This window comes from Triturus cristatus, chromosome 11 (genome assembly GCF_964204655.1).
Source record: "Triturus cristatus chromosome 11, aTriCri1.1, whole genome shotgun sequence".
Classification (NCBI taxonomy): Eukaryota; Metazoa; Chordata; class Amphibia; order Caudata; family Salamandridae; genus Triturus; species Triturus cristatus.
Window position 1 is genome coordinate 136,825,268 of NC_140594.1, and position 13,051 is coordinate 136,838,318.

At 48.7% G+C, this 13,051-nt stretch overlaps 1 protein-coding gene across 6 annotated transcripts in view; it reads left to right on the forward strand.

Moving 5' to 3' along the window:
- CIT (citron rho-interacting serine/threonine kinase) overlaps positions 1–13,051 on the forward strand; it is a 1,313,172-nt gene that overhangs the window by 1,099,446 nt on the left and 200,675 nt on the right. For all 6 annotated transcript variants that reach the window (XM_085636268.1, XM_085636269.1, XM_085636271.1 and 3 more), the window contains one exon: positions 8,660–8,752. In XM_085636268.1, the coding sequence (XP_085492394.1) occupies positions 8,660–8,752 (93 nt within the window). The remainder of the gene's footprint in view (positions 1–8,659; positions 8,753–13,051) is intronic.

Genomic DNA, 13,051 nt, shown 5'->3' on the forward strand with positions numbered 1-13,051 from the left:
AGATACTCAAAAGACTCTGACCCTGATGTAATTTCCAACCACATCACAAACCATGAATGGTTTGCTCACTTTTCGAGCCTTTATTCGGGCACAGATAATGAAACCTTGAGCACATTCTCTCAAATTGCCCCAGCAGACCCCATTCTGACCAACTATGACCTGTTCACAGAGGCAGAAGTTGTGACCGCCATCAATAGATTAGTCCCAGCTAAAGCTCCAGGTCCTGATGGCCTGCCTGGTGATTTGTTCCGCTCCGATCCTAAATCGTGGGCTGTTTATTTTACCATCTTACTTAATGCCATCCTTAGGGGTTCACCCATCCCCGAATCATGGAAAGGAGCGGAAGTAGTTCCAATATATAAGAAGGGCTCCAGGGAGGATCCTGCCTACTACCGACCAATAAGTCTTATCGACGTTGGCCAGAAAGTCGTTGGCAGGGTTCTGCTGGAACGTATATTATCATGGGCTACTGAGCATAGTGTTCTTTCACACTTTCAGGCTGGGTTCAGACCAAGGACGAGCACGATCGACCAGGTCTTCAGGCTGCTCCTGCTACACTGGAAGGTTGTTTCGATTGGTAGGGGCAGCCTCCATTTGGCCTTTATAGATCTGCGATCTGCTTTTGACCTGGTCCCTCGCGCCCGTCTTTGGTCTGTCCTCCAGGAAATGGGTTTGCCGTCCCCTCTTCTCGACCTTTTCGTCCGTCTACACGAGGGTAACTTTGCAAGGGTTCGGTGGGGAACTCAGGCACAGAAAACTGATAAGATCCCAGTTAAAAGAGGCGTCCGCCAGGGCTGTGTATTGGCGCCCACCCTCTTCTCCCTGTTTGTGAATGGAGTGGTGAAATTCTTACAAGACGTTCCAGCTGACGCCCCTGCCCTGGCGGGTGAAAAAGTTCCCACCCTTCTTTTTGCGGACGACACCCTCTTGATATCGAAGACACCAGGGGGCCTACAGAAGCTCTTGGATAGGTTTCATTTGTTCTGTTCATTGAGAGGTTTAGCTATTAACACATCAAAAACCAAGCTCCTCTCCTTCAAGTCACATAAATCACCCAGCGTATCCATTATGTCTGACGGAACACCCCTAGAATATGTCAAATTATTTGACTATCTAGGAATTAGAGTTTCCGACACCTTGAGCTGGAGACCCCATATTACCAAGATGCTACTAAATTTTAAACGAGCCACGGGAGTGATTGCCAAAGAACATCGATCCTCTAGGAGTAAGCCAATCGCTCCCGCATTGGAGATCTATCAGGCCAAAGCAGTTGGTACAGCCCTATACGGTGCCGAACTATGGGGTTTTGACAACCTTGAAGATATCACCTTGTCCGAGAACAAATTTATGAGAGATCTACTCTCAATGCCTAGGGGAACCCCTCTGAAACCGCTCTTTAGCGATCTGGGTAGGCGTTCCATCAAAGATATTGCTAGGTTGCGTCCTTTATTATTCTGGGCTCGCCTCTGGCGCACTCCGGAGCTAGAAAAATATTCTGAGGGCCTGAGAGAAATTATGAACACTCCAGGCTCCCATAAAATAAGCTGGCTTCGTAACATCAAAAAATCCCTAAAGCAACTAGATCTAAATGATGCCTGGGAACATGGTGCCCCCGTGAGTAAGGTGGATCTTAAAAGAGCATATTGGCCAGGATTGATAATGAGGACCTTAGTAATCCTAATGCTGGCAGGCTGACTGAAGCTTTCTACATTCACAAGCAGTCCATCTGCTTTGAACCTTATCTCGAGTTTGTACAAAAGCCAAGGGATAGATCTTTGTATCTCCAGTTCAGACTAGAGATTCTTCCAACCCGAGAGTTCACTAGCAAATGGAAGCCTCCCCACCAGACACCCGACACTTGTCCAATTTGTGTGGAGAAGGTCGAAAGCATTGCCCATATTATGTTTGAATGCCCAGTGTACAGTAATCCAAGAAGGAAATGGCTAGGCCCTGCCTGCCGTCTCCTGGGCACTACAAACTACCGTGTTGCCTTGCGCATTCTACAATCTGATACAAGACTGATGTTAGTTTGTGCAGTGGCCACATTTTTGGGCTGGGCTTGGATCATCAGAAGTAAATTGACTAGCCCCAGTAGATGATTCCTGTTTATAGCACTTTTTTCCCCTTTTTAACGATTTTAACATTTTTTATGAATTTATATAACTAGTCATGAAGCTATCAAGGTGGAGAGTACTTTCATAAATATTGTGACTTTTTGTAAATATTGCTCCCTTGATGAATTGTCTGTTTGTTTTTATATGTTTGTATGTACATGCTTTTATGATAATTCTTTTATCGAAATAAAGCTTTTTTGACTTTGACGTTGGTGTTTCAGTTCAAGTTTGTTTTGTTCACTTATTTCCAATTATTTTGATTTAGTTTAGCAAAGTTTTTTTTCTCACTGACCTTGGAGTTTTTCCTCATTGTTACCACAGACTGCTTCACCTTTTGTGCCAGTGGAATAAGAAACCGGACTGTGCAGATTCTGTGCTCTGAGACGTATGTCTTCACCGCCGGCATGGCTCTTGCTATGAAGACAAGGGCAGCATGCAGGAATGCCCACTTACTGTACTATTGGCCTCTTATCATATTTCTTGCAATGAAACTTATCTGATAAAGATTTCTAGCCCTTTATTCCTTATCTTAGACTATTCCCCAGGTGACTGAATCCCAAAATTCTTGAGCAATACCTCTTGAGCACCAGTAGGTGGCGTAATTTGGCTTTGCGTGTTTCTGCTGGTAGTGCCGAAATAGACGCCACCCCAACGAGCTGACATAACTTCTTTTCTCTCCACACTATCAGTGCAGATCTAGAGAAAGCTACCTCTGTCTACTTTTCGGGCAAATGTATCTGATAGAGACTACCAGCCGCAGATTCCTTCACGTAGAATTATCCCCAGGCGTGAGACTGGATCCGGAAACTTTTTGCCACAGCATCCCAGCGTGCCGGGGGCGGGGCGACACCATGCACTCCGCCCAGGCGTCATCCGCGCACATGACGTCAGCGAGGTCACACAAGACCCGCCCCGGCGCGCCCACGTCCGTTTTTTCCTTTTCGCTTGCAACGCGGATCCAATCCGTGCTACGGGCCTGTTAGGCCCCTTTTTTCTTCCATTTTTTAGTGGAACAGTCTGCGAATGCCTCCGGGCATTACAACTTGCACGTCTTGTGGGCATCTTATGTCGGCGACGGACCCTCACCTCATTTGTATATGGTGTTTGGGGAAAGATCACGGCACTACAGACTGTACGCAGTGCCAACAGTTGAAGCTGAAGTCGCGGTGGGAGCGCCGGATGAAACTTCTCTCGGCGCGTCTCTCCAGGTTGACGTCCTCCCCTCGGTCTGCTTCGACGGACGGCTTCAGACGCGGCCGTGGTCGTCGTCCTCGTCTTTCTCCGATGTCACGTGAGCATCGCTCCCCGGTGGGTAAGTGTCGCAGTTTGTCCCCGGGGGCTGGTGTCAGGGCTCCCGGGGGCGTGGACTCTCTGCGGGTGATGCTGCCCCACGTGTCGTCCTATCCACCGTTTCCCGGTGTTGGGGCGCTGAGAGTCCAAATGGAGACCTACGCGGCGGCTTTGCAGGCCTCGCTGCCGTCTCCTCCTCCTTCCCCTCGTGGGACGTCGGCGGATCCCTCGCTCTGAGCAGGGCCCTCTGCGGCAGTGCCGGTGGCTCCGGCCCCGGCACCGACTGGTTCGGATCCAGGCTTGGAGGATGTGGTCCTGTTGGGGTGGGGCTCCTCAGGGGCACCTCCTTCAGGCCACGGCGTCTCTGCCTCGCCGCAAACTCCCGTGGGGGTCCCTGTGGTGACGCGGGAGGTCGCCGGGTCTCTGGTCGCATCCCTGAGCCCCTCTCGGTCCTTTGACAGGGTCGCCATGCTTGGCTTCGGGACGTAGTATTCCCTGAGAATATTCGGGAGTGACTCATCGACCTTCCATTTGATGGCAGCCTGTTGTTCCATGCCCCGGCCGACACCGCCATCCAAAGGCTTTTGGCAGGGCTCCGTCCTCCTCGTCCGCCTTATCTTCCTCCTCCGTCCGCTCCGCAGTGATTTCTGAGTTGGGTTGATTCTGGGCCTTCTACTTTGGGACTTTGGCATTGTTGGCTGCTGGACGGCCTTTGTGTGTGTGATTCTGCAGGAGTTGTTGCGCAGACTTGGACCTGAGATTGGGCCTTCTGCTTTGCTTGGGCTGCTTATCAAGCCTTCAGCGGGGGTGTTTTATTCCCCGTGGCTCTTTTGTTTTTTCCTCTGCTGCGGAAGTTCTTCCAAAGAGGGTTCCCATATCTTGTGGGGTAGTGGTAGCTGTCATATGGCTTGCGCTCTGCTAGAGGGTTCTGGTTGCCTTCGGGTGCCTGTTCTCCATGGCGTTTAGGTAGGTTGCTTTTGCTTCCTGAGGTCAAAGTAGTGGTGGCCCGGGCATTTCCTCCTCTCCCTGCTCCTGTCCTGAGGTCTGGGATGATCCTGTATCTCCCTTGCTGGGCGTTGCCTTCTTGTCCTTCCTGGGGCCTCGGGCTGTTCTTCTTGCTTCTGGCTTTGACTGCCGGCGCTGTTTAGGCTGGCAGGCTGCTCTCCATCTGGAGTGGGTTCGCCTACTTTTCCCTATTTTCCTTGGGTCCTCTAGGCTGCTGCTTCTTCTTCTTCTTTTTCTTCCACTTTCCTGTCTTGGCATTGGGCGGAAGCTATGTTGCCTTGTGGGGGAGTGGGGTGCTTCGTCCTCTGTCCTTGCCCTTGGTTCCTCTGCTATGAGTGTCCGAGCCTCTTCACCCTTCTTTCCCTCCTACATCCCCTTGGGGTCGGTGGGGTCCTGCTTGTGGGGGTTCCCTTGGCCTGGCAGGGGCGAGGTTCTACCTGGTCCACCGATCTGGTCCCCTGTGGGGCCCTCTGATCTGCATTGGCTGGTGGGGTCCTTTCGCAGACCCTCCTCCCAAGGGGGTATTGCTAGGGTATCTATTCTACGTGAAGGAATCTGCGGCTAGTAGTCTCTATCAGATATACAAGTTACTTACCGTCTGTAACGGTGTATCTGGTAGAGACGATTCTAGAAGCAGATTCCTTCACAGCCTGCCATTCCTCCCCTATTCTGCGAGGACCTTTGAGTTGGTCTCTTCGGTACTCGCTTCCCGTGGGGGGGGGGTGTCTCCTGTGAGTACCTTCCTTGTTCTTTACGGGTGGCTCCGTCTGGGGGCGGTTCATTCCTCCTTTGGAGGATGGGGTTCCGGTGTCCTGCTGCTCTGGCTTCTCCAGGTTTGGGGGGGGGGATTGCTTTCTATCCCTATCCTCCCTCCCCTCCCTTCCTTCCATTGCTATCCTCTGATTAAGGGTCATCTGTCCTTGTCTTGTCCCTTGTGGGTGTTTGCCCTCTAGGTTGGGGTGGCTTGGAGGTTTGTTGTCCTTGTCTGTCTTGGGTCTGGTCCCATTCCTTGCTCAGGGTGAGAGGGGTGGGCTTCCTACATGTGCCATGACTTTTACGCCAGTTCTTGCCTCCGGGGCACAGGGATGGGAGGTTGTCTATGTGCGGGCAGGGTGACTGCGCAGGTTTCTGCTTGTTTTTCTTCTTTCTTCTTTCCCTGCCCTTGGGGTCTGTGGTGTTGGCACTACCCTGGTGGTGGTGTTAGCCACAGTTTCTTTCCAATTTTTCTGCTCTTCGCACACTGTTTCCATTTTCCCACAGTTTTTTATCTGATGGTTCCGCGTTGTGGTGCGGAAAAGTTCTCCGAAGAAAGCTGACGTGGGCGGGTCTTGTGTGACCTCGCGGACGTCACGTGCGCGGACGACACCTGGGCGTAGTCGCGTGGTGTCCCCCTACCCCCGGCGCGCAGGGATGCTGTGGTAAAAAGTAGCCGGATCCAGTCTCACCCCTGGGGATAATTCTACGTGAAGGAATCTGCGGCTAGAATCGTCTCTACCAGATACATAGTTACCGAAGGTAAGTAACTCGTACTTCAACATTGCGTCGACATTTTTGAGATTTTATTCCCAGTGTGCTTGGTATGACACCCAAAAAACCTGTGGGGTTTAAACCTTGTGGTTCCTGTCACAGACACCTGTCTATGATAGAGCCCCATCTAGTTTGCCTCCGGTGCCAGGACATTACTCCAAAGTCTGTGATGACTGTCACACCATGAACCCTAGGGCGATGTGGGAGGAGTCCCTGGGTCGCTTGACTAGTCGACTCTGCAACGTTTCAGGTCCCGGTCTTGTAGAAGGCCCCAGGCCTGTTCGTATAGCCTTTCCATGAGGCGTGAAAGAAATAGGACACAAATGTTTATAAATAGATTTTACTTTTAAGTATTATTGGACCCCAGAATGAAAAAGATCCACCTGAGGGTTTCAGGGATGGAAGATTTAAAAGGTACAGCACATATGCACTTTTTACTTAACTGCAAACAAGCATGGGCAAATTCAACGAATTTGACACAAACGTTTTGAGGAAATACTTTTGGCTAGTTCTATTGCGGTTACTTTGGGTGACCAACTCCGTTGGGGAGCCAGTCAGGGGGACCAGCAAGGTCTTCAGAAACAGTTACCTGAAAAGCAGAAGCAGTCTTCAGTTAGTCCCAGGTACTTCTTTCTCGTTGACATAGACTCCTATGGAAATGGTTCTGATGCACGGGATACAGGATGCTGAAGATGCTCAAGAGTGCTCTGGATGCGATGTGATCCCCGGGGGTCTTTCTGCGTCTACTTCTCGGTCCACAGGCTAGAAGTCTTCTTGAGCCTGGCAGAAATTCAGTTGCCACTGGGCCCGATATCCCGGTCATGGACGAATCCTTCCATGGGCGGTAACTCGCCGTCTGGGTGACCAGGCTGCACTCTGATGACTCTCCTGGACCCAGTAGACTTGGATGCAACTTTGAACGTCTGTTCCTGCTCTTTGGTGCTGCACGGCAGTGATGAACTGCAGCTAGATGTTTACGGTTGCCAGCTCACCCTAGCAGGCTTCCTTAGCTCTGCTGCGAGCAGGAGATCAGCTAACTGACCCTAGGAGTCTCTTGCTTCACCTTGGCTCTGGATACAACTTCTCCACTAGCAGGACCCTTCTCCTCTGCTAGCTATCAGGTGCAGTACCGGTTTGTGCAGCCTTTCTTTGCTGGGTACATGGTGCAGCAGGGCAGTCCGTCTTGAGTCCAGTCGATATCTTAGTTCTGGATGCCAGGGTGCCCCATTTATGCTCAGAAATTGCCCTCAGGATAGAATGGATTTGGTAGCCAATGGGCTCCCAGGTTCTCTCCCTCCTGATGGCCACTACCTGTGATGTGTGGCATCTGGCTAGCCCAGAATGCTCCATTCTGCCCACTTCCAACATGGCAGAACTTCTCTCTTGGCATACAGAGATCTCTAGCCCAACCCAGAAGTGTAGCTACCAAGTGGGCTACACGACCTTGAAAATCCAGTTTAGCAACTGGTTTCCTCTTCCTTGTCCATAGTTGACAGCCTGTCTACCTAAACAGTAGAGCTGCCCCTCTCCCAAGTGTTGGCCATTTGCCCTTCAAAGGTGGCTTCTCCTTTGACGCTCGTCTTTTACGCTGACACCCTCGTGGCTTCCTGCGAGAGAAAGGTAACACCTCTCTCCCATGCAGGTTTCTGTTGTCTCCTATCCTGAGAGTCATTTGCACGTCTCCCCTGGAGGACAGAAAGCTGTCTCTGGGACAGACCCTGTGCAACAGCACAGGAGTCCTCAGGCAACCAAAGTGGCAACTTCTAAAGTTGCACTTTGCTGACCAGTGACTTTAAATTCGATTTAACCATTAGATTGGATTTAATTCACTGTTTCTTTTGACTCCTTACGGTACTGCTTCTGACACTTTACAGAACTTCTGTAGTCACATTAAGACTTAAGCACGGCTGACATGTCAGCCTGTACTTTCCAATGGGGCTACTAGCCTTTTCCACAGTAAAAATGACTATTTAGGGTTTTTACTGTTGGAACGTGTTAAAGCACATGTGCCACCTTCTAACACAGAGTAGCTTGCTTCTGGCTCAACAGGTCTACCTTGGGGGTGACTTGTATATATTAAAAATGGAGGAATGGGCTTTTCCATTACCTTAAATGGCAAAGTAAATAGCTGTTTTAAATCGCACTTCCGGTCTGCAGTGGCAGACTGAGAACCGTTTTTTACGTTATCCCATTGAGCTAAGCATAACCACTGCCGCATTCCTTGAGGGGACACTTTAATTTACAGGCCATGGGTACCCCTTTTACCATATACTAGGGGCTTACAAGTAAGTTAGACTATGCCAATTTGGTACAAGCCAAACAACCATGTACCTTTTTAAGGGTCAGAGCACATGCACTGACTTCTAATTAGCTGGGCTCAGGGTCTTTTAGCATCATTACACCAGTTCTTGTTGGTCAAAAAAGGGCATTATGTGGGAGTGAAATCCGCAAAAAGCCTGTTTCCTTACAATGTTAAATCATTTAAATTTAGAACAGTAAAGCTGACCATGAGCCGAGTATCCGTGTGGTTATGGGCAGAAATGTTAACCTAATTGCAATGAACAGTGTCCCCATATGAACATTAACGCATCTGTCATCACGTATCTTATCTTCCAAACATCTCACTAGCAGACTTATAAAAAGTGTACAATGTCTAATAATCATGTTGCATATTGTTTAGTATGTTTTTCAGCCTGCCAAGTTTATTTTGCTCTTTCTTGTAGATTGAAAATGGTCTCTGCATTTGTGCAGCTTTGCCAAGCAAGGTAGTCATTCTACGGTACAACGAGAGCTTAAGCAAGTTCTGTATCAGAAAGGTGAGGCTGTGGAACCTGTACAAAATAAACAGTTTGAAGTAAAATATGGTATTACTTTTGTGTAAATGTATTGTTGGATGAGTATCTTGCATTTTATGGCATTTGTCAGCTAATAAGCTCTGAAGACCTAAATGTTGACTCCTTATTACCGTACTATGTACTCTTGTTCTCAAGTGAAATATCTGTCATTCCTATTGTATATTATAAAAGCACTATGCATGTGGTGCCATATAGTCGCTGGTGAAGAAAGGCCAATTTTCTGTGCATTTTACAGGCAATTCAATTGTTGGATAGCATTGTGTGGCTCCAGGTAACCTTCCCTTTTTGTGTGGTTGCCTCAGGTTGCAGTGATGCTGGGGGAAAATCATCACATTAGCCTGTTCATGGTCCCAGTAAGAAACTGAGAAGGTTTCAGCTCCAGTGATGGTAGCCCAAGGCGTTACAAGAGACAATTAGGGAGGTGCCACAAAATATGATTTTTTTTCTCTTCCAAAAGGGGAGATTGTCACCGCTAGAACTCACCCACGTTCAGCTGGTGGCAGCAAACCCTATCATTTCCTCAGGATTGGGTACTAGAGTTTTAGTAGCCATCTCATGGGTTTAAAGGTTTTGCTTTACTTTGTAATATTTCACTGGGTGTTTGGTCTAAGCTCACGTATGTATCATTTGATTGACCAAGTGTTGTTTTAGGGGGGGGGGATAAGTAGAGGGCAGAAGACCTACAGATGATGCTTGAGAACATCGTAGTCTTCATTGACTTCATACGAATTTACACATTGATCTCACTCAGGGTACTAAACAATCTTCTTAGCAGTTTCATAGCATATCCAACGTAGGACTAGTAACCACTGTTCTACATATGTATTTTTTTTAATTCAAACTTTGAATCTGCTTCATCATCCTTACCTTTTTCCACTCATTTCTAGACAGGGGGCAATAAAGTGCTTTGAGGGGGGGGGAGGGGGTAAACCTTAGATTATCAAGTCCTGCATATCTTAAAAGGAAGATGTACCTCCCATTTCTTTGCTTTACCCACTACTGTGGAGAAGTGTGGCTCAATGATTAGAGCGGCAGACCCTGATGCAGAGGTCTAGCGCGGGACCAGGGTTCAATTCCCCGCCTCGGCGGGTCTTGGGCTCATAAATTCCACGGACCTGATAATTCTCGCCTCGGCTTGATCTCCACAACGGCCCCCACAACGCTAAGAATGCCTGGCCTCCACCTTGGGGGTGCCCAGGAGTGGACGCCTCACAGGTAAAGCCAAGATGGGTTCCACAGCGGTATTCGTACAAGCGCCTTGAGACCCTTGCGGGTGAGTAGGGCGCTATACAAGTATCAAATTTATTTACTTTCCTTAATAAACTTGAGTTTGATGTTTTCTAGCAGGAAGGGGAGGTATAATAATGAACAGGACTAGCAAAAGCAGGCCAAGTAAAAAAAAAAATACTTATTAATTTGTGATTCCGTTATGGACAAGTTCAAGATGTTCACTCTGGCCCAAGTTCTGTCTTCCCTGAATCCAGGAGACAGCATAGTCACATTGACCTTCAGGGCGACTATTTCTACATCCATCATCAGGCATCCCACAGAAAATACCTACAGTTCCAAGTAGGCCACAAGCACATTCAGTTCTCACTGCTCCCCTTTGGCGTTAACGGCGACCCTCGGGTGTTCACGAAAGGGATGGTCACTGCCCACTTCCAGTGGTTGCGAATACCAGTCTTTCCATACCTCAGTGGCTGCTGGCTAAAATGGGGCTTGCCTCAAAGCGTCATAGACCACATCCAGATGATGGCTAATCTCTTTACAATACCGGTATACTCATCTATCATTGTGCTGAAGTCACAACAGCCTCGCTCGTAGAAGCTCCCTATCATTCGTTGCATTTTCTCTGTGGTGTTGTTTCGAACCTTTTCTCCACCTCTATGAGTCTTGTATACCCAGGCTATAATCCTGAAGTTTTAACCCTGGCTTGGGTCTTGGTGAGAGCATCCTGCTAGCAGACGATGCCAGTTGTCACATACATGCTCTGCAGTAGGATCTGAACTCTCAGTGAGCTTGGAATCAAGGAAACTTCTTGGATTTCATCCAGGTGTCAGATTAGACTGCAAAGGATCTGCATTGGTGGTTCCTGGTCCACAATTCGACCTTTGGCAGACCCATCTCCCTACCCCACCCAGGACTAACAGTTGTGCCAGATGGGATGGTACCTCGTACCTCCTCCTGCTGGGTTGGGGAGGACATCTGGAAGAAGTGGAGCTCTGAGAACTCTGGTCTCCGGCATAAACCTGCCACCATATCAACCTTTTGGAGTTGTGGGTGATTCAGTTGGCACTAGCATCTTTCCTCCCATCCATCAAGGGGAAATGGGTGCAGGTTCTTACGGACAACACCACCGCCATGTAGTACTATAGCGGAGGTGGAATCAATCCTCTGTCAAGGAGCAGTACACCTCTGGAGCTGACTGATTCATCAGGGTATCTCTCTGGTCATAGAACACCTGGCAGGATCTTTAAACAGAGTGGACAAATTCAGCTGGCTTGAGCTAGCCCATTACAAATGGAATTTACACTCTGGGGTGGCACAGAGAATCTTCCACCAGCGGGGAGAACCCAGTCTTGAGATTTCCGCAACTCCCAAGAAGCTGTTGCCATTGGTTTTCCAAATGTCAATTCTGTGTGGTGCCTTTCAGTTGGACTGGTCCTCTGGGGCTCCCATACGCTTTCCTGCCTCTCTCTCTCCTGCCCAGTGTTGTGAAGATCAAAAACAACCATGCCTAAGTCTTCCTTGTGGCTTCATGTTGGGCCAGGAGAGTCTGGTACCCACAACGTCTGTCTATGAACATCTGCCCTCTAATCCAGCTGTCTCTTCGGGAGGACTTGCTGTCGCATTTTCAGGGCAAGGTCCAGCACCTGAACGTCCATGCTTGCAATATTGATTTTGTCCTTCCTACCGAAGTAGTGAATGTCATTTTAGTAGGCAGGTCTCTGTTCATCAAAACCATCTATGAGGGACACTGGAAGACATTTGTTGTGTGGGGTTCTTTCAGGCATATCCAGCCCCTGCAAGCCAAGTTCTCTGATGTCCTACTGCTTCCACTTTTGTTGGCCCAGCAAGGCTTGCTCTGCTGACAGTTAAAGGTTATATTTTATACGGTTAAAGGTTATTGGCCTTTCTGTTCTTACCTGATCAGCCACTTTTGTTTAAATTAGCATTTCTTAAAAGGGCTCACCCACCTGTTTACACAAAAAAACCTTTTATTATGGCCCAATAGGATTGAATTTGGTTCTCACACGTCTAATGTGCACCCCATTTGAACCGATGCACAGTTGCCCTCTTTGACCTAAAACACTGAAGGCAGTGTTCCTCAGAGCAATCACATCAGTACGTTGCGTGAGCTACAGAAGCTCTCTGCTCAGCTATGAACACCACCTACTTCCCGGACTATTTCCTGCTACAGACTAAGGCAGCGTTCCTTCCAAAAGTTGGCATGCCCTTCCATATCAGGCAATCTATTACCCTGTCGGCGTTCATGCCCCTCTTCATCCATCAAAGCCGAAGAGAGCGCCGACCTTTTACATTGATCGCACTGGTTAACACAGAGTGAATGATCAACTCTTCTTTGGGTTCTATAGAATAAAGAAAGAAAAGGCAGTACAGAAACAGACCATCTCTAGATGCACTGAGCTTTGTATTAAGATTTGCTGCGGCTAGACTACAAAATAGCTTCCAAGAGGGCCAACGCACCAGGGACAAAGCTGCTGCTACCACCATGCTGGCATGCAGAGTCTCTGTTTTGGCCATATGCCAGCCTGCGACATGGGCGTAAGCACAACCATTAACAAAGCACTGCTTCCTGGAAACCAAAGTCCAGCTGGAAGGGCACTTTACCTATGCAGCCCTGAAGAATTTCCTGGTGTGAGCTGTAGGAAGGTGGATATCTGACTATGGTTACCCCCAACTTTTTGCCTAGTGTCTAGCTGGTTTTTCGACTTAGTTGGCCTGAGATCCTGCCATTCAGGGTCTCAGGCTGTCTGCTCTCTCTTTAAAATGGACTCCATGTACCCTAGGTACATAACCAATTGGTAAGGATCACCTTATTGGACCCTGTACAGTGTACCCTAGGTACCCAGGGCATAGGTGTACCCTAGGCCTCCCAGGGGCTGCAGCATGTATTATGCCACCCCTGGTCTGGCCTTCCAATCAGACACAACTGGCTGATCACTCAGCTGGGGCAAGGTCGTGTAACCACCCCTTGCTTAGATATAGTATACCTATATCTACCTTATATATAGACAC